This window comes from Periophthalmus magnuspinnatus, chromosome 9, assembly GCF_009829125.3.
Source record: "Periophthalmus magnuspinnatus isolate fPerMag1 chromosome 9, fPerMag1.2.pri, whole genome shotgun sequence".
NCBI lineage: Eukaryota > Metazoa > Chordata > Actinopteri > Gobiiformes > Gobiidae > Periophthalmus > Periophthalmus magnuspinnatus.
In genome coordinates, this window is record NC_047134.1 from 33,780,417 (window position 1) to 33,803,040 (window position 22,624).

Below are 22,624 nucleotides of genomic sequence, written 5' to 3' on the forward strand. Positions count from 1 at the left end.
GCCTCAGGGTTCAAAGCGTTGGGGGGGAAAAGTTGCGGCTTATAGTACGAAATTTACAGTACTACGATTTAATGTGGAAAATGACGTGTTTAAAATATTATTATTGTAGTATTGGAATCAGTATTGAGTATCGCGTCAAAATCGCATCGAAATCAAGTTTGAAATCATAATATCGTGACTTTTTGCCCTTGTATCATGTTTAAGATCGGTTTTCCACCTCCTCACCTCAACTACGATGATATAACTTCACCGGAATGTTCCACAGTCTGGCATTAAACTTGTATTTCTTCCATTTTTTTTCAAATAAAAGTTTTTTTTTTTATTGCTAAAAACAGTAATTAGAACAAACGTGTGGCCTTTTCGTGCGCAGGTTCCCGTCTTAGTTTTGCTTGTACGTTTGCCCGCGATCGACGCTACGCCAGACGCCAGAAAAGTTACCGAATGGAGCTTTAACTTCAGAAAATGTGTCTGTTTTTATTTGATGTATAAGGCGTAAAGGAAGACGAAAGTAAACTGTAAATACGCGCGTGTAACAGGGCGCGAAGTCGTCTAATAAAACCCAAACTGAGGGACGTTTTTAAGTTTCTTTGAAAGCGGTGACACGGGCGGCGGCGGCGGCGGCGGCTCCCTCAGACCGCGGCGGCTCCTCCCATCTGCTCCTCTGTGATATGTTTTATTAAAGAACATCAAACGCAGAGTCGCTCTCCCTCATTTGTCAAAACTATTCCTTTGTTTTGGTCCTCACTGTTTCGCTCTTTGTTTTTCTCTGCACAGAATTACGATTTTCTTTGCCGTGACTTTTTCATATAGAGCCACAGAACAAATTGCGTTACTACTTTCCTCACAAACACACGAGAGCACTCCAAGCTGAGAAATACAAGTACTTTTATGTTTTTACTTCAGAAACAGAACATGGAATAGTCATTTTCGTATTAAAATTTGAAGTAACTGTGTCTAGTCGTTAGTATCACCCAACAGGACGTCCAGGATTAGACAAAGTTGGTGTTAAACTTTGTCTCTTTTGTCTTTCTCTGCTGCTTCCGTTTCTTCTTCTTCTTTCTTTCTGCCCTTTTTCTTTCATGCATATCCTTGGCTTCCCTTCCTTCCTGCTCAAATAAGTATCTGGAACTTTTTTCGTAGAGTCTGAACCGTAGAATTATGGACGACTTAAGCAGAACAGGGGCCTATTCATGAGTCTTAAACGTGTAAATACTGCGATCTATTTATTTGAGCGAGTTCCTGCGGCTCTAAACTCCGCCCAGAGCCCCGAGGTCAGAGGTCAGCTGTGTGTCCAAAACCAGAAGTGACAAGACGAGACCGAAAACCCGCGTCTTAGCATCGTTTTTGATGAGGAAAACCGCATTATAACGTCAGAAAACAGCGTAACACGAGCCTTTTAGCTCTATAGCGTCGGATGCTATCGTGTAAATTCAAACGCCGTCTCTTTACGGTCATGTGCTTACGTCGCACTCGAAGACGACCAATCAGAGCGCAGGTACCGCCGGGATTCGGTCAGTCGGTTATTTGATGCGTCAAAGGAAAAATAAGGACGGACAGAGGCGTAACATAGAAGTAGTAGTGTGAAAAAAGTAAAAGTACACACTGATACTTCCTTGTGTGTGATTTTTTTGTTTTTTTGTGGCTGATGAAAAGTCTAGGGGAGATATAAGGGTCTATAATGTCCTTAAAGGGTTAAAAACAGGTGCAGTTGTGCGTTTACAAGTTTATTACCAAATGATTAAATGCGTTTGTGGTGTAAAAGAATCTAGTTTTGCTTGTTCTTGAAATATATTCCGTTTTTGTGAAGTAAAGTACATCTCAGTTCTGTTGAGGCTAGTCCTTAAACTTATGCAATCGCGTGAGTTTGTGTTAAAACCGTCTGTATCAACGATTAACGAGCGAGTGTAACCGTTAAACGTACATTTTATCAGTGTTGTTCTCGTCTAAACAGATACTTTAGCGACGGGCAGTGGTTTTAAATTCATCACCTGTTGAGAAAACAAATTGAAAGACAAATTGTACCATCTCTGACCAGCCCTCCAGCTCAATTTGACGCTACGTACGGGTTTCGCAACAAGAAAAACCCGCGTTTTTGTCGTAACAATGGGATTTTTAATATGTATACCCTTTTAAAACGTGAAAAATCCTTAAAATCTCACACGTAACACGAAGAAAACAAAGCTGAGACTTATTTACGAGCATCACGGAAACTTGACACGAGCCTAAACAACCACACAGGTGTCATTGCTCATGTTATAATAAACGCAGCTCCACCTACAGGCCGCGCAGTTGTATTACATCCGTTAACCCGCGTTGCTGCAGGTTGATCTTTGACCTCCTCCAACACGAGAACGTTAAATGCTTCTTCTCTGCCACTGCAACCCCATAAACTCCTCGCGTTGTAATAACAGTCTGAAGCGTTCCCTCTCCAAAAAAACGCCGCTCCGGAGAGAAACGAAACCGCCGTTGTCCCGATAAATTAAAAGACAGAATCAGATTCGTGTCCCGGCGGAGCCCAATCTCCCATATCTCAAAACAGGGGTGACTTGGCCTTCTCCGACAAATATCATAAAAGCTGCGAAATCTGTAGGAGAATTGAAAAAAGCAGAGATGGATGTGATAGCGAGCGTTGCATTAAATCAATATCTGATTACACGGGCTGGGAAAAGGTTAGCGGGGGGTGTGTGCGCGCGGCGGCGGCTCCAGAGGTGAGGGTCAACACGCCGCTGTCAAACCCCTCGTGCGCTTTTTTTGGATTTCGAATGTGAATCTTGTATTTTCTGTGGGTTGTTGAACCGTCAGTCTGCCTTTGCACCCGATTTTTCACCACGCGGCGTCGAATCGATATTGCGTGGGCGTGTGTGTGTGTGTTTCGAACGGCAAAGGGGGACTTAAGAGGAGCCGATAAAGTGTAAATCAGAGGCGACGTGGGGCGGCGCAGGTGGATGTTGTCGTCTGTGAAGCTGACTTGTGTTTATTCTCAAAGGGAACTCGTAAGAAAACAACGGCGCGGAGAAAGTTTCTGTCGGAACTGTAAACTTTGGTGCTGAAAACATAGTCAATCTTTGTCAAAAAATAAGTTGAAACGCTGCTATTTTTGGAGCTTTGGAGCTTTACCGAACGTTTCTCGAAAGGTGACGTGTCAAAATCGGTTTGGATGTCCTTCGTTTTGTCCTGGTGTGAGGTTTAAAGGTCCTATATCACACAAAAATGACTCGCGTGAGGTTTAATCCACGTTATAGCGTTGTTAAATCCTCAAAAACAAACATGAAGTTGTGTTTTTTTTCTGTCACAACTCTTTATTATCACAGTTTTCCCTTGTTTATCGCGCAAATTACGCTTTCAAAATAGTCGGTAGCTTTATTTTTTACATTATTCTCTATGTTTTTGTCTGTAAAACCCCTCACCACACACTTTATACACTTTTCTCACACAGGCGTTAACATTTTCTCACATTTCTCTCTTGTTTAAACTCTCTCAAAGTTCAAACCTTCGTCGATTTTTAAAAATAAGTGCAGTTTTTTAGAGCGAAACCAAAGATCAAGACGTGTTTTCAGGCTTAAACATTTGTCTGAGAAATAAAAATATAAACGTTATCCTGTACTGTAAATAGAAATCATGCTTTTAGAAATTATTAATAGTGACTCTGACCGCGCCTCTTCATGTTCTGTTCCACCTTGTGATGTCACGAAGTGGTAGTTTTCACATTAACAGCTACTTTTGACCTTTTTGTTTCAGAACAGATCGGCATTTCCAGGTCTGAAATCATCCAAATCGTTCTAGAAATGAAGGTGTGTGGAGTTTAAAAACACGGCGGAGCACTTCCTGTATCACCGTATGACATCACAAAGTGGAACGGAGCGTTTTCCGTGACCTAGAACTCGGCGTAAATCTGCGGGGAATGAAACGAAACACAACTCCAGGTCTGTTTGTGACAAAAATCAGAAAATAGCGTCATATGAGCCGCTTAAAACAAAAAAAGGAGTAATATTTGTAGGAAAATACGAGTCAGAGCTGCGTTTTTGTGCGACTAAGAAAAACATTTGCTCGTCTTTCGTTGCTGGTCAGTTCTTCTTCAGAGATGGATATGAAGTCGGGATATTTTGGACTCGTGGTTGAAGAGCGAGCCTGAATCTCAAGCGTCTGGCTGCGGTCCGTGTGTGGAAGAGGAGCTTCGGTGCGATTGGCTCGAGCGGCGGAGTAGAGCTACACCGCTTCACTTCTACGGCCAAACACGAAATGAATTTAACTGGGAACGTTTTTAATTTACAACGCTTAACCAATTACGGAGCTGGTGAGGGTTCAGATCGGGGTTAGAGGTCATTAATCAAGCGCTAAACTCCCAGCGGAGCTAATGGAGTTCTCGTTTCTCCGTCGGCTGCAGCCAGACACTTCTCCTGCGTCTCCTCGGTCTAATCTCCGCCAGACGATTGGGCAAATTTCCCCTCGTCCCTGCTGTTTACTTTATTTTTTGGATGCACAAACTTCAGATAACCGCCATAACTGTCACAGCCACAGCTCAACCTCTAAACCATTGCAGTGTGATATTTATAAATCTTTTAACAAAACGGTGGCTCCAGGCTCCGCGCGATCCTCGTAAACACTCCTGTTTTATTGCGTTTATTGCAGTTTAAGTCAAATTTGAGTCGCAGATTTTATCGTGTAGTTTGAATTGAGTTCAAGTCCTTGGGAAGGTGAGAAACTTTTTTTTTTTTTTTTACAGATATATAAATAAGACATTGGATTGTTTGAGCTGGAAACGTGGAAAGAAAACGTGCAGGACTCATACGCAGCTTTTTATCAAACGATATTTAGATTCAATGTGGTTGATCTCGTTGTCTGATCTTTTATTTCAGTCGTTTTTTTTCAGACTAAGGATTTACGTATTTTCCGGACTAAATGTCGCTCTGGAGTAAAAGTCACACCAGCCAAAAAATGCATAATAATGAAGAAAAAAACGTTGTAATTATTATTTTTTATGCTTAAATTATTTTAGTTTAGGATTTTTTTGGGTTGTTTTTTTTTTAAATTAATTTTAGGATTTTTTTTTTTTTTTTTTTTTTTTACTTTAGGGGTTTGTTATTTTATTTTAGGATTTTTTTAAATAATTATTTTAGGATTTTTTTTTATAGTTATTTAACATCAGAACCAGAGTGTAAACATATATTTACTTTACAAAATCTGAGACATTGTAATTATTATTTTTTTATGCTTAAGTTATTTTAGTTTAGGAGTTTTTAGTTGTTTTTTTTTAATTAATTTTAGGATTTTTTTTTTTTTAATTAATTAATTTTTTTACTTTAGTGGTTTTTTATTATTTTATTTTAGGATTTTTTAAATAATTATTTTAGGATTTTTTTTAATAGTTATTTAACATCAGAACCAGAGTGTAAACATGACTTATTAAAGGAAGTTATAATAATGACCAAAAACAGACATTTTATCTTTAAAGTCAAGTTAGAATAATAAGTGTTTTCTGCTTGAACGCCCCCTGCAGGTGTAATCCTGTGATTGCAGTTTGGGTTAGATACACAGAGATGCGTAATAGTTTTGAGAGCTTTTGCCACGCCCCCTTTTTTAGTCGCCATCTATGAGCCCCAACAATAATCTGTACTAAAAGACAAAGTATTTAAACTAGATTCACATTCGAGTATGAAGTATCAGTACTGAAGTATAACTGAAGTACTGAAGTATAACTGAAGTACTGAAGTATAACTGAAGTGGACTTAAGGTTTGGATATCAGAGCTAAAATAAGGCCACGTGGTCATTTTAAATACTTTCCTATTACCGTATTTTCCGGACTATACGTCGCTCTGGAGTAAAAGTCGCACCAGCCAAAAAATACATAATAATGAAGAAAAAACATATAAGTCTCATTTTTAGGGAAATTTATTTTACAAAATCCAAGACCAAGAACAGACATTTTATCTTTAGAATCAGAATCGGACGAGTTTTATTGCCATTGTCAACTCAGAACTTTCTTCAGTGATAAAGTACAACATAAAACACTGAATAATAATAATAAAAATATATATATTATAAATACATAAATACAATATAGATATTATAAATACAAATAAAGATATGCATAAAGTAAAAAAAAATATGCTTAAAAATAAAATAGTCACAGAGGTAAATATATACAACATTTTTTATTTTTCTGTGATCAAATTTTTATTCAAGTATCAATCTCAAGTGCAAATATACAGGTTACAATCCGATTACCTTTATTCCCCCTTTTTTTTTTTTTTTTACCCAGCCCCCACCCCAATGGGCATATAGACAAAAAACAAAAAAAATTAGTTAATAAAATTTATAATAATAATAGTAACCAAATAAATACAAAATAAACACATAGATATAATACAATGTAATAATATTATAATTTCTTTCAATATTTATTTATTTTTATTTTTTTTTATTTGGTCATTTCATTCAAACCAAACATGATTCAACTTATAAGGTTGTACATAACATTTCTATCATGACTGAAAGTGTAATTTAACATCAGAACATGATTTATTAAAGCGAAGTTATAATAATGACAATAAAATAAATAACAGACAGAACTGAACACGTGTCTGGTTTGTTAACGTAAAATATTAACAGTTAATCAGATAAATAAAGAATAAAAACAACGAGTTTACTCTGGATCTCACTCCAAATCAATAAATCCAAGTCTTTCTCTTTGTTTTTTAAATCACCGCAATGTTGAAATTTTTAAATGTTCAGTGGTTCATGAGGAGTAGACACTGGTAGAAGCCTAGAGCGCCCTCGTGTGGTGAAGATGTGAAATTATATATTTGAATAATCTCACATAAATCGCACCCCCTGACAAACTGAAAAGTGCGACTTATAGTTCCTACCCGACCGTTTTGATCACTCATTCGCGCTTTTCGTCAGAGTCGTCACTCGGACTCAGGACAACAGCGCCATCTGTTGTCCAACTGTATCCCAGGTGTGCGAGAATAAAAAAGCCCCTTCGTCTCGGTTTAAAGTCTCATTTAAGTCACGTTTTTGTATTTCGATTGACTCGTTAACCCAGCGACGGTGTTTTTGCTCCTCGTTCGCTCCGTCCTGGTCCAAAATTTGCTTCCGACTGTCAGAAAGAATCTACGAAAACACTAATATCTTTGAAACGGTATTTAACGGCTTACGCGAGACAAATTTCACCGCGGGGCAAGTGTTATGTTATACTTTTCTTATAACCAAATCTCCGTTTCATGTTTTATGGATTAGTAATCTTTGCACATCTTATCACCTGCACTTTCCTCGTACCATCCCCCAAAAAAACGTCTAATCTCCTCTCATCATTTTGAGCATTAACGACGAGACACACACTTTGTTAGAAAATGTCACCCGCCGCCTGGAAATCCTTTCAAACCGCGCCGCATCTGTCCGTCGCCGTCAGACTCTCTAAGCTCCTCTACGTTTAGCGGTATAGGGTTGCGCGAGGCGATGCATGTAAATGAGACGCGCGGGGACACGTGTTACTCGTTAGCGGCGATTAAACGGTAGATCGACGGCGTTTAAAGCTTCAGCCCGTCACCGCGTCAAGAGGAGTCCCACCGCGTATCTCGGGCTTCGCGTCCGTATCGCGCTTTGGCCTGTCCGACGGATCCGCGACGGTCCGTCTTATCTCCCCGTGTCTTATCGTGTACGTATTTGCGGGCTGATAGCGGCCTTTTGTTCGCTTCCGTTCACGAGCGGCGTCTCTTTTGTCGGTCTGTGTTTGTGTCGTTCAATTATTTACGAGCTCACAAAGGCAAAGTCAAAGATACAACTGTTACTTTCAACAAAAACGAGACTCTATCCATCCGTTTTCTTCCGCTCGATCCGGGGCAGCAGTCAAAGCAGGGGCTCGCGCGCTTCCCTCACCCCAGACGCTTCCTCCAGCTCAGCCAAGAGACACGGTCCGTCCAGCTCCGCCTTTCCCGAAGCTTCCTCGTCGTCCACGTATCGTTTGTAGCTTCGGTAAAACCTTTATAGAGGCGTAAGTAGAGGATGCCACCGAGATGAGACAAGTTACGGACCAGATCTGTGGAGAGACGGGCGCATTCACGGTTAGAATGCGAGATTTTCGGGAAGAGTTCGTCAGAAAAAAACGTAATTGCGTAAATACAAGATAAGTTTAGTGCTACACGGTGGGACAAACCAGGTACGGCGATAACAAATACACATATATCACAGATTATCACAGAGAAAAGTTACACAGTGCAGCTTTACAGTGTGTTTTAGATAAAGGTCTGCACGGTGGAGTTGAAGCACAGGAACTGCACCGGTGGATTCTTTCGGAAATTGGTTTGTGAATGTGATGCAATGAGTCACGTCGCAGGAAATGCAAATCTTTTTTTATCGAAAGAGTGAAAAAAAAGAAGTGAGAAAGAAAGAGAAAACCTCACGTCTGTTACTTAATCAAATATTCCTTGTCGTCTTAGTTGAATTAGTTGAATTAGTCTTAGATGAATTATGTAGCAAAGGAAAAAAAGAGTAAATATCTGTGGTATTTTCTTATTTTTTATGTGTATTTTAGTTTCAAATCCTCAAAGTTTCCGTCCTTTATCTCTTCAATTATGTAACTTTTCTTTTCTGCATAATTCCATATTTCTTAATTCATATATTTGATGTTTTCTGTGTGTATTTAAAATGTAGAGAATCATAAATGTAAAAAAATAAAAATAAAAATATGAGACATGTCCAAACTTTTGATTTTTTGTGGTGTTTAAAACTGCACTGTGTAACTTTCTGTCACCGTGGAGATGTAATTGCTTCACCTGGAATGTTCCACTGCGCGACGTTAAGCTTATTTAAAATCCATTTATTCCATTTTTATTTAAATCCAGGCCAAGTTACAGGTCAGATCTGTGGAGAGGTGACCCTGTTAACAGTAAAAATGCTCGACTTTCAAGGAGTTTTTGAGGAATAAAAACCTAAACGTGAATAAATTAACACTCGATAAGTTTAAAAACATACTGTGGAACATTCCAAGCAAAGCAGTAGCATCTCCATGGTGACAGACTCCCGCCAGAAAAGTTATAGTGCATTTAAACATTCACTACCAGTCAAAAGTTTGTACACAAACTTTTTTTGTTTTTTTTTTGTTTACTGCTTTCTACATTTTAGAGACTTACAGAAGAAATCAAACATATAAAGCAAGAAATATGGAATTAAATAACAGAGGAAAAAGTGAATAGTTCTACTAAAATAAATAATATTTTTCAACAAAGAAATGGGTAGCTACTTTGAGGATTTTTTAAATTTATTTTTTATTTTTATTATTTTTTTATTTTTTATGCTTATTTTATTTAATACTTTTGCTTATTTTATTTTTATGCTTATTTTATTTTTTATGCTTAAATTATTCTAGTTTTTTTTAATTAATTTTAGGAGTTTTTTTATTTTAGGATGGTTTTATTTTATTTTAGGATTTTTTTAATAATTATTTTATTTTAGGATTTTTTTTTTTAATCATTTTTTTAGGAGTTATTTAACTTTTCCTTTGCTACGCACTTCCATAGATCTTACTTCATATATTTAATGTCTTCCGTCTCTATATAAAGTGTAAAAAATAGTCAAAATAATTTAAAAAAACACTGAATTTGTGCGTCTCCAAACTTTTTCCTGGTGTTTTACCTTAAAGTTTCTTAAACTCAGTTCGACCCGAGTTCAAACCTGCACAAATAAAAACTTCTGTGTTTACTTGTATTTTTACCCTAATCCAAACTGAAATATCAACTTTAGTTTAGATATTTTCCTTGTTTCTTTAAATATGCATCCCCCAAACGCCGCCAGACGCCCGTCGTATAAAAGCATTTGCATGTTCCCGCCGTTTGTCCCCCCTGTGCGGACCTCATGCCGAAACGCCACGCTCCTGCGCTTCCTGTTTTTAAGGAGAAATTTCCGAAATGACAACGGCGTGGTGGGAGGTAGCAATGAATGAGGAGGACGAGGAGGAAGAGGAGGAAGAGGCTCGGTGGGGGGTCAGAGCGAGTACAGAGCAATCGTACGTCTACGGTCAGAGAAGACGCCATTACACCGGACCCACTGTGTGTGTGTGTGTGTGTGTGTGTGTGTGTGTGTGCGTGTGCGGCTTCAATATCCATCCACAAAACAAAAGAACAGAAGAAGAAAGAACAAGTCGAGACGCCAGCGCCGCTTTTATGTGTAATAATAATAATAAAATAATAATAATCTGAGGTCTGCTCGAGTGGCACTTATGGGATTAGATCGAAAGAAAAGAAACAAAGTGAAAAGCTATCGATAAAATTGGTAAAAAATAAAAAAATAAAGCAGAATTCCGGCTCGAGTTGAGTGGATGTTGTGTTTTTGTAGGTGCAAGGTCCGTTTTGTCGCACGTGTTTGATGTTGAGGTTATTTCGTAGCCGCAGCTGCCCCGGGACGGACGGGCGTGATCATTTCGTGGTGATTCTGACGCGGGAAAAAGAACACGCTGAAATTATAATATAAACGATAAAAAACCGGTAAAATGAAACTTCACTCCTGTAACTTTTTGGACAGATTTGAAGACGTTTGGCCGTTTCTTCTTCCGTTCTGGTCAGATTCCCGCTGGACGCCGCCTTATGTCTGTCTGAAGGGGGCGCTAACGACACTGACGCTAACGCACCCGCTCAAAAACGATAGTGCTAGCCCGTATGCTAACAGATGTATTCGAGAGCTGAACGATTAGGAGTCGCATTTCACACTTAAGGTTAAGCTGAACGGACCAGCGAGCGACAGAAACCGGAAACAACAGGTGTTTTTAGTCCCAGTGTCGTTAGCGCCCCCTTCAGACAGATATAAGGCGGCGTCCAGCGGGAATCTGACCAGAAGTGAAGAAACGGCCAAACGTCTTCACTCCTGCAACTTTTTGACAGATTTGAAGGTTTTGTTGACTGTGGATCAGACCTGAGCAGGGCCGGTTCAGTGTATAAGCAGAGTGAGCAGCTGCTGAGGGCCCCGAGTCCAGCAGGGGGCCCCCAAGAGCCCATGCATTTATATTCAAAATAATATAATATAGGAAGTTTTACTGGACACGGGGTTTGTGTGTTTACAGCAGAATAAATATCCTCTAAAACTATTACATTTGTTTAAAATATCTGCTGCTGTGTTTGTTTTTGAGTCGGGCAGAGGTGAGGGCAGCTCTGTGTTTACACCGGAGCAAGGACCACACATAATGTAAGAACACACAACTGGACACACAACTGGACACACAACTGGACACACAACTGGACACACAACTGGACACACAACTGGACACACAACTGGAACACATTAAAATACAACAGAAACAAAGAAAAAATGTCTAGAATTAAAAAAATCTTCACTTCCTCTTATATGTTTGTGTCGTTCTTATGTTTGTGTTGTTCTTATGTTTGTGTTGTTCTTATATGTGTGTTGTTCTTATGTTTGTGTTGTTCTTATGTTTGTGTTGTTCTTATGTTTGTGTTGTTCTTATGTTTGTGTTGTTCTTATATGTTTGTGTCGTTCTGTTATGTGTTTGTGTCGTTCTTAAATGTGTGTGTTGTTCTTAAATGTGTGTGTTGTTCTTATAAGTGTGTGTTGTTCTTATGTGTTTGTGTTGTTCTTATGTGTTTGTGTCGTTCTGTTATGTGTTTGTGTTATTCTTATATGTTTGTGTTGTTCTTATGTTTGTGTTGTTATGTTTGTGTTGTTCTTATATGTTTGTGTTGTTCTTATGTTTGTGTTGTTCTTATGTTTGTGTTGTTCTTATGTTTGTGTTGTTCTTATATGTTTGTGTTGTTCTTATGTTTGTGTTGTTCTTATGTTTGTGTTGTTCTTATGTTTGTGTTGTTCTTATATGTTTGTGTTGTTCTTATGTTTGTGTTGTTCTTATGTTTGTGTTGTTCTTATACGTTTGTGTTGTTCTTATGTTTGTGTTGTTCTTATGTTTGTGTTGTTCTTATATGTTTGTGTCGTTCTGTTATGTGTTTGTGTTGTTCTTAAATGTGTGTGTTGTTCTTAAATGTGTGTGTTGTTCTTAAATGTGTGTGTTGTTCTTATATGTTTGTGTTGTTCTTATGTTTGTGTTGTTCTTATATGTTTGTGTTGTTCTTATGTTTGTGTTGTTCTTATATGTTTGTGTTCTTATGTTTGTGTTGTTCTTATGTTTGTGTTGTTATTATATGTTTGTGTTGTTCTTATATGTTTGTGTTCTTATGTTTGTGTTGTTCTTATGTTTGTGTTGTTCTTATGTGTTTGTGTTGTTCTTATACATTTGTGTTGTTCTTATATGTTTGTGTTGTTCTTATACATTTGTGTTGTTCTTATGTGTTTGTGTTGTTGTTGTGTCTGTTGTACTTGTGTCATTCTGGATGACTTTTTCTGTTTATCTGACAAACATCAGACTGAAAACAAAGTGATGATCCAGGGGCCCCAAAGACAAACTCAGCTTAGGGCCCCTGAAAGAACCGGCCCCTGTGACTGAGACGACACAGACCATCCAACGCACAACTAATCCCCTTTAAACTGAACTTTTTAAATCTAATCCTAATCATACACACATCTGCACACGTCCGTTTTGAGCCTGGACCTTTAGTGTTTAGACCATGTGTCAAACTCAAGGCCCCCGGGCTGAATGCGGCCCGCCACGTCTTTTAATGTGGCCCACAACAAGGTAAATGAAAAGGTTTGACTGTCTTAAAATGTCAGTTTATGAGGAGATACAGATACGCAGCCGTATTTTTACATCTACGGAAATGTACATGCGATATTTGTAACTCAAATACAAAACAAATACAGAGACGGTTAATGAACGAGTTAAAAAAGTAGCTGCGTTTATTTTACGTGTGGCCCTTTGAGCGTGAAAATGTGTTTGACAAATCTGGTTTAGACGTTTGTATGTTTGTTTTTTTATATTTTGATCAATTTTTCACCGTTTTTTTAGCGCGCATCCCCGTGCCGACATCATCTGCGTCGCATTAAACGTTACTCTTCTACGATTTACGAATAAACGCCTCCTCGTTAAGATAATACGTCGTTATTGTCCTTTATAAAGCGGCGGCCTCTTTCTACGCTCGGACGTTAATTCTTGTTTAAATTCAATGGCGCTAATAAAGCTGAAGGGGCGGCCCAAAACAAAGTGGCGCTATCATCATCTCTGTGAAATTAAATGACTTTTTCACGAGTTGTTTAGTCGCTCCGAGTCGCACTTAAATTAATTGTATTTCCAACTAATTTACATTAACCAGAACCGTTTTCCCGTTATCAGCGGCGTGGCTCGGTCCGGGCGCCGTGACGGTGCCGCTTTGACCTTGGGCGAAAGAAGTAACGGCGAATAAATACGATATTGCGCGGAGGTCGTGGTCGTGGCCGCGTCGCGTTCTGGCTGTGGTTGTACTCGTTTTTACGCCGTCGCCGTCTCGTACGATTATGAAGAATGGAAATTGCGAGTCCATTGACAGAGTCGCTGAACTTTCCCGCCGCAGGGTCGTGGTATTTTATTAAAGTTATTTATCTCCGTGGAGACGTCCGGGAGATGAGAGTCGGTCGAGTTACTGGTCAGAAATGAAATAAATGAAATGCTGGAATGTTCTGAGCACATTATGGACGATTACAGCTCGCAACGACTTTTATTTTCTCTTTTTAACAATAAAAATCAGCTCAACCTCCTGAGACTCGAGCTCCTGCAGAACTTTATCTGAAAAAACTATTAAGAACAAACTATTAAGAACAAACTATTAAGAACAAACTATTAAGAACAGACATTTTGTGTAAAAAACAAGAGAGAAACAATTGTGACTCATTTGTGCTGCTGACAGGTGCAGGAAGACATATGCCTTTAAATACAAATAAAAATAAAATTAAAAATAAAATAAAATAAAAAATACATTAAAATACAAATAAAAAATTAAATTAAATGAAAATTAATACAAATAAAAATAAAATACAATTAAAAATAAAAAATACATTAAAATACAATTAAAAATAATATTAAATGAAAATTAATAAAAAAATAAAATAAAATAAAAAATAAAAAAAATAAGACAGCAGCGTCTGGAATAACTACTACTATATGACAGTAATAATAATAATAATAATAATAGTAATAAAAATCTTAATCTTCATTTCAGTCAAACCATTTATGATTTTGTCTCACCTTTTTCGCCATAGACCTGTAATGCCCCTCCCTGTCCCCTGTGTCCCTGTCCCTCTGCTCCCATCCCCTCTGTGTCCCTGTCCCCTCTGTGTTCCTGTCCCTCTGCTCCTGTCCCCTCTGTGTTCCTGTCCCTCTGTGTCCCTGTCCCCTCTGTGTCCCTGTCCCCTCTGCTCCTGTCCCCTCTGCTCCTGTCCCCTCTGTGTTCCTGTCCCTCTGCTCCCGTCCCCTCTGTGTCCTTGTCCCCTCTGTGTCCCTGTCCCTCTCCCCTCCTTATCCCTGCCGCTCTGCTCCTGTCATCTCTGTCCCCTCCGTGTCCCTGTCCCCTCTGTGTCCCCGTCCCTCTGCTCCTGCCCCCTCCCTCTGTCCCTGTCCCTCTGCTCCTGTCCCTGTCCCCTCTGTGTCCCCGTCCCTGTCCCCTCTGGCGTCGCAGATGCTCAGGTGAACTGCTCGCGGTGACAACTTCCTTGCAGCAAAACCTGAAAAATGTCTCCTTGTGCATTTCCTCTGCTGTGCTCCCCCTGGGGACGACTGCTCTGTTTGCCAGCGGTGCATGTCTGTGTGTGTGTGTGTCTGTGTGTGCGTCTGTGTGTGCGTTCTGTTGTCCTTTGAATGTCTCTGGAGGCCACCACTTTTCCGCTGTAGTCTTTGAAGAGACAGCTGTCCTCCTGCTCCGAGCGCGGTGCCAAAGTGAGTGTGATTGAGCCACTTCTGATGTGGACAAACAGAACAAACCTGTCGCTTTTGTCGTGTTGTGAGAACTTTTGTCCTTTTTTTTTCAGTACGTGCTCCACAAAATCCTTTGACATTTTGATTTTGTCCCGAAGTATATACTGTGTCCTCTGTCCTAAATGTCCTTTATCAAAATCAAAGTCATATCAGAATGAAGTAAAGTATAATTCACAGAAGTAAACACGGAAAAAGTGGAGCACAAACCTAACGCTATTTCTGAGAGACGCTAAAGGACAGAGGAGGAAGACGCTAAAGGACAGAGGAGGAAGACGCTAAAGGACAGAGGAGGAAGACGCTAAAGGACAGAGGAGGAAGACGCTAAAGGACAGAGGAGGAAGACGCTAAAGGACAGAGGAGGAAGACGCTAAAGGACAGAGGAGGAAGACGCTAAAGGACAGAGGAGGACATGTGAATGAAGGATCTATCACGACTAAAAGAGTTTAAACTGTGATAAAAACAGAGACAGGTGTAAGGTTTTTTTTGTGCATCTGTAAAACTTTGATTTTGATTTGAAATATTTTAAAATGAGACACAGAATGAGACACAAAATGTCTCTAAGCAGCAGGGACAAAATATAAAGTCTATAAAGCCCACAAACTGTCCATCAAACTGTCTTTCACACATCTGTCCCACGTCCTAAAGTCTGTCCCATGTCCTAAAGTCTCTCCCATGAAAAAATGTGTTAATAATAATAATAAAAATACAAAATAAATAGAAAATAAACATATAAATAATAATAATAATAATAATATAAAAAGTAAAATAATAAAAAATATCCCGTCCAGGTTTGAATTCCTTCCACACATTAATTGCAAATTTCCTCCATTAAAAATCATCAGCAGAAAACACATTATACATGTTCATTTTGTAACATAAAAAAGAACAGAGCGTAAACATCCTGTGCATTTTTCATGAACATACAGTTTGACAGAAGCATCCACAAAAAAATAAATCAAAAAAATAAACAGATACTTAATATATCCAGATCTCCATGTTGTGTTTTTGTCTTTTGCATCGAGCTGCAGAAAACTCCAGCTGAATTATTTCTCATCGAGACAGAATCCTCCTTAAACGACTTCATTAACTCTCCTCTCTTTTGTAAAACCTGACAAATATTTATATCAATCGACGAATCTTGAGACTCGTAAACGTTTCTCCGAAGCGAAAGGCATCCGATCAAGTGCCCGTCTGCTGTTTATTTTTTACTTTTTTCCTTCATTTTCTTCATTTCCAGTAAGTAGCTCCACGGGGAGGCGACGGAACCGAGCGCTCCGCCGACATGAATCATGATTTTTCCATTTGAGATTGCTTAATATGGTGAAAATGAAGCGCGTTTGACCTCAGTTAGCTGCGGCTCGTTGCGCCATTCCTCCTCCGGCGACGTGACCGGGAAGTGTGCACGTGGAAAGTGGGTCAGGCCGTGAAGAGCCGTAACGGGAAGACGGACCTCGGATACGGCTCCTCGGAGACGTATTCAGACGCGAGGCCGTCACAAGCGGCACCTGTGTGTGAGAAGGAGCCATTTCAGTTAAAAGGATCGTGCGCTCTGAACTACAGGTGACTCACGAGGACGCAGCGAGGAGCCGGCGGTCACAGCGAGGAGCCGGCGGTCACAGCGACGAGCCGGCGGTCACAGCGACGAGCCGGCTCTTCTGATGCGAGTCTGTGTCGCTGCTGCTGTGGTTTAGACTCCAAACCAAACAGGAAAAAGCGGTTTGCATCAAAAGTAGAATTATTTATTGTCCAAAAATCTCGTCATTAATATTGCGGGGGTGTCCGAACTTTTATCACTCAGGGCCGCACGCTGAAGTTTGAAGCGGAGAGCCACAGACGAGTGTCGATACGGGGAGTCATGTGACGCATTTAACACACATTTGACAGACGTTTTACCGTTAAAAAACGACTTGGAGGATTATTTTTAAGTCTGTGTCACAGTGTAATGTGATGTTATTCAGGTTATAGAGGTAGAATCGGTTCAATTTGTAGTAAAAATACTTCCTGTATACAGTTCACTTGTGGCTCTGGTGTGTTTGTAATACCTCTAAGAAAATTTACTTGACTCGTTTTCTTTCCCCTTTATTTATAAAACCATAAAGATGATAATTTTTTCATTTGAAACAATATTATAAATGTTCAGTTTATCATAAGTCTAGTTTAAAGTCGTGAAAACTACTTCCTGTTTTCCGGTTCAGCCTTTTGCGCTAAAGTGAAGTCTTACCTGACAGAGCGCTATTTAAACAATTGAGAAGTAAAATATAAAGTTTTGTGTTTAGTGGTTTGTTTGTTTTCTGTGCGTTCGTGTGCAGTTTTGTGCGTATATGTGATATGAACCAGAGCTTATGTTATATTTGACGTGTTTGTTCTACGGTGTAAACTGTGACAAAGAAGTAAGACCACAGTAAACATCAGTGAAAAGAACAGTGTTTGTGGACAAGCCGCATATGTTACATTAGCCAAGTTTATTTATTTATTATAACTTGATTTAAAGATAAAATGTCTGTTCTTGGTCTCGGATTTTGTAAAATAAATTTCCCCAAAAAATGGGTCTTATAGTCCAGTGCGACTTGTTTTTTTCTTCATTATTCTGCATTTTTTTACTCTCCAGAGCGACTCATAGTCCTGAAAACCCAGTATTCGAGTGTAAAGGCCAGACTGACGGTGCTGTACATGTACGGAGACAAACAGGTCACACATTTGCGGAGGAGGAACTGGATTTTACCAGATACGACTCAAACTTTAACCTAAATAGACGAACTGAGACAATGAGATGAACTTTTCTGCGTCGAGTCTCTCAGAACCCACATTAAAACAGAGAAGAACCGCACAAAAACCCTGCGTTGTCGCTTTTTTTTTTTCTCACTTTATCCCATTCCGTCCGGCGTGAAGCGAAGGACGACCGTTACAGTTACATTATCTGACGGGTTGAGCGCGGCGTCGCATTAACATAGATTTGAATGATCGATAAACTCATTTTTCCACAGGTTCGCGTCGCGTTTAGCAGGTCACCAAACCAGGTCGTGCATCGCCGCGGCCTGACCCACTAAACCGCCCTCCGCCCAAACAAAATGGACGCCAACGGGCCCACGATAACCCGGCACCTTTCCACCTACACGACTCAAAAATAGTGAACTTTTGGCGTCAGTTTTTGAACAATGTGTGTACACGTATGCACCGGGGAGCAGAGTAATATTGTTTTGGAGCCCTCGCGGTTTGGACGGGGCTAACACCTGAATGAACCTGTCACCGCAGACACATTGCTTTTTCAGCTCCAGCGATTACACCGCGCCCGAATACTCCGCGGTTCTTTGTATGCGTGTGTTCGAGCGGCGGCGGCGGGGGGGGAGGGGATGCGTGTACGTGTGAGAGACAGGTACAGCGAGCGAGCGTGACAGAGGAGTGTGTATGTGTCCAAAGAGCTGTAGTTCACACGGCTGCGCTTTTAGAAATATCATCCTCTGGGGTTCGACAACAGAGAAACGGAGTCAGAGGAAGCGGCAACTCTTTTGTGATGTCCTTCAGCCGGGCGCTCATCCTTTTGGTCGCGTCGGGGGCGGGACCGGCCGGGGGAAAACGGTCACCGCTCAGAAATAAAACGTAACCTTTCGTGATGGCTGTGAGGGGCTTTGTGGGAGTTCAGGTCACGCCCAGATTAGACATTATTATTGTTTTGTGCGTCGTAACCGAACATAAAACAGATTAACCCTTTAAGGACTGAGCGCACTATGGGCCAGTATATATTTTTGTTAGCCATAAAAATCATATTAAAGGAAGTATCAGAATTTACTGCATTTTTTTTCCACACATCTACTTCTATTTTACACATCCATCCGTATTTTTTCTCTCTCTTCGCTCTCATTCGTCGCCTTCGCCTAGCAACAGAGGCAGATTATCGTAACTGACGGAAAAAAAATATTTAAACAGCCCCGTGCCTCCGCTTTGAGACGCCGTTTGAATTTACTCGAGAGCACGGCTGGTTGCGGAGTCACGCTGCTGGAAAGTCGGCGTCCGCGCTCTATCGGCGACGTTAGCCTTCGACGCTAAAGGGTTAAGTGATCGACTCTGCGACTTTAAACGTGTCTTTTCCACTTTTATCCAGTTACACGTTTATTTACTTTTTCTGCTCATGGGGTCGTCTTCACAGATCTGACGCCTCACCCGCTCACGTTCACGGAGGTAAATTTAATGCCGTACAGCGTGAGGCAAAGTAATATCCACGGAGACGAGCAGGAAGCGAACTCTCCACCAGGAAAAGTTCCATAGTGCAGCTTTTTACCCCTGAACATTGCTGCAGCGTCGACGCGAGCTCGTGTGCGTCTCGTGTGCGTCTCGTCTCGTGTGCGTCTCGTGTGCGTCTCGTGTGCGTCTCGTGTGCGTCTCGTGTGCGTCTCGTGTGCGTCTCGTGTGCGTCTCGTGTGCGTCTCGTGTGCGTCTCGTGTGCGTCTCGTGTGCGTCTCGTGTGCGTCTCGTGTGCGTCTCGTGTAGAAGGTTTGGTAAAATGGTGGCCCTCAAGATGCAACTGTAAGACAAACTCAGTGTAATGTAAAATTTTAACGTGTTTAACTGTTTCTGTGTTTATTATTTATTCAAGTTACAAATATTGCAGATGCATAGACACAAAAAAAATACAGTTGTAACGACGTATCTCCTGATAAACTGACATTTTTAGACAGTCATACCTTTTAATTTACCTTTTTGCGTTGTAGCGGGCCACATAAAATGACGTATTTAAACGAGTAAACTGTGCACATTTAAAAAACATGTAAAAAATATCTGATTTTCCAAGTTAAAAACATCCTGAATAAAAGGAGAAAAAATAGTTTATGAAAGAAATACTTGATTTTATGTTTGGACTGAAACGAGTGACCAGGTTTGTTACGGCGTATAACGACATTTTAAAGGTAAGAGCCGGAGGAGGGTCAGAGGTCAGAGGTCAAACGCTGACACACATCACTTTTCTCTTTAATCTGGAACACGAGCTCCACCGTCTCCCCAGACTCAGATTCACTCAGACTGAAGTGTGACCTTCTGTGATTGGCTCTGTCACGACCTTTGACCTCCTAAATCGCCATCTCTGTTTATGTGGTGAAAATGTCACAATGAAACAGAATCGTATCATATTTACTTCTACATCTGAAGATTATTACAGATTATTTTAAAGTGAAGGTTCGACTCATTTCACTTACACATATTTAAACTAAATTATTTCATTTTGGTGAAGTTCACACGTAAATTGTCCCTGGATTTTGGATGAAACTCTGGTAAAAAAAAACATTCTGCTTTAAAACTCACTGCTATGTCCTGTATTTTTGTATTTTTCTTATTAACTTTTTGTTTTTTTCCCTCACAAACTGCCACTTAACCGATGTAAAACTACAACCAAAACTACGACCGACCTTAACCACAGGCTCCTACCAAACAAAGAATTAATCAGAAACACGTAGAAAACATCATTTGCTCTTTAAAAGTCGCAAAACTAACTCTGATAATCCTGTTTCCTCCTCAAAAACAGAATAGTTGTTTTGTTTCGTTCACATATTTGAGTCACACTTTATTATCAGCAGGGCCGGTCCAGCGTATAAGCAGATTGAGCAGCTGCTTAGGGCCCCGTGGCCAGCAGGGGGCCCCCACAAGCCGGTACATTTACATTTAAAATAATACAATATGTAAAGTTATACGGGAAAAAGGACTTGGGTGTTTACAGCAGATTAAATATCCCTCTATTAAGATGACGTTTGTTTGTTTGTTTTTTTGTTTTTTTTAATATATAATAGCAAAATATCTGCTGCTTACATTTGTTTTTCAAGTTAGATTAAAACATTTCAGTGTTTTTTTCATATAAATCGAAGCACAATTGTACACGGTGATGAAAGCAGAGTCAGAATTTCGTTAAATGTGAGTCACAAACGGCCGAGTCCGGGTAAACCCACCGCCGAGGGGCCCGGGGGACACATTCTGCTCGGGGCCCCCTGAAAGTGAGGGCCGGCCCTGCGTGGTAGTTTCAAGTTAACGGCTCCTTTTTACCTTTAGTTCAGTAAAGATTTGCAATTCCAGAGCAAAAATGATCCTAGAAACGAAGGTGTGTGGAGTTTAAAAACACAGCGCGGCACTTCCTGTTTTACACGATGACATCACAAGGTGGAACAGAGCGTTAAACATGCGTGAATGAAACAAAACACAGCTCCAGTTCTGTTTGTGGCGAGGAAACGGCGTTAGAACAGAGATGTGACATACTGTAGATGGTAAAATATCGCAGTTTAAATCGCGTCGCTCGCACCGTCTCCAAATGATGCTCGTGTTTGGGGTTTGTAGCGGCGCCGGTGCTTATCTGCGGCGACCGACCCGGGAGGGCTGTTTTGTTGCGCTCGCAGTCGACTGTAAGTGTGTATATTTCAGCACTATCTTGACCGTGGCAAATGCAGTGTCACTTTTCAGATAGAGTTGTTATTAGACGCACTGTGCAGCTTTTACTCTTGAGACGTCACGCTCGGAAACACACACTTTTTCATAATGATGTTTGTTTTAGAGCGGCGCCAAACAGCGGCTTCACTGATACCGCCGTCGCCTCGCTTTAGTTTCAATTTCTGCACTTTTACACACTGTTACAATCCTCCATTTGATATTTCCTCAACCTCATGTGCTAAATGTTCAGGGAATGTGTTAAATCCTAAATGAGTAGATTATTTTTAAATGTGTTTGTCTAAAATCCATGAGTTTGAGAAAATGGAGGAAAAATGTGTTTGTCTAAACGTGGCCAGATTATATATTGTTGTTTTTTTTAGATAATTGATTTTTAAATTATTTTTCCCATCAAAAAGTGAAAAAAATGAACCTGCAAATGCTTATTCTGAAACATTCATGGTTTAGACCTGGTTTAGTTACATAAAAATCAATAAAAATAAAATAAACTCACAGTACTTTCGCAGTACTTTCGCAGTACTTTCACAGTACTTACACGTGTACTTGTACTCGCAGGTTGGACTCTCCGTCGTATGAAGTGATGCAGCTGGAGTTCGAGGTGGAGAACGTCATCACCCAGGTCCCCACCCAGACCCTGCACTGGAACACAGAGTACCCCACAGACACCCCGGCAACCGCCCGGCAACCAGAGAAAGTGTCTCATCTGTACATCATCGACGCAGATATACAGGGCATAGTACCACTGACCGAGGTACGCACGATACGCACTCAAGTACACACAGTACACAGGAGTACACACAGTACACACAGTACACAGATTACCCCACAGACACCCCGGCAACCGCCCGGCAACCAGAGAAAGTGTCTCATCTGTACATCAGAGAGACAGTGAGCGAGAAGGATGGAAGAGAGAGAGAAAAGGATTGGGAGAGAGGATGGAAAGAGAGAGGAGGATGGAAGGAGAGGGAGAGAGAGAAGGATGGAGAGAGTATACAGCATACGTCAGTATTGATGTTGAAAATGAGGTTTTTGTGTCGGTGCATCTGACGTAAAAACAAAAACACATTAACACAGAATCAATAAAACAAATGTATGGATTTGGACGACAACAGGTCAAAAAAACAGGTCATGAACTCAAAGTACTCTGATACACTCAAAGTACTCTGATACACTCACAGTACTCTGATACACTCATAGTACTCTGATACACTCACAGTACTCTGATACACTCACAGTACTCTGATACACTCATAGTACTCTGATACACTCACAGTACTCTGATACACTCACAGTACTCTGATACACTCATAGTACTCTGATACACTCACAGTACTCTGATACACTCACAGTACTCTGATACA

The 22,624-nt window shown here is 40.3% G+C and overlaps 1 protein-coding gene across 1 annotated transcript in view; it reads left to right on the top strand.

Moving 5' to 3' along the window:
* Nucleotides 1–22,624, top strand: part of si:dkey-215k6.1 (transmembrane protein 132D) — a 346,463-nt gene that overhangs the window by 237,642 nt on the left and 86,197 nt on the right. The window contains exon 5 of the mRNA XM_033972623.2: nucleotides 21,819–22,014. Within this exon, the coding sequence (XP_033828514.2) occupies nucleotides 21,819–22,014 (196 nt within the window). The remainder of the gene's footprint in view (nucleotides 1–21,818; nucleotides 22,015–22,624) is intronic.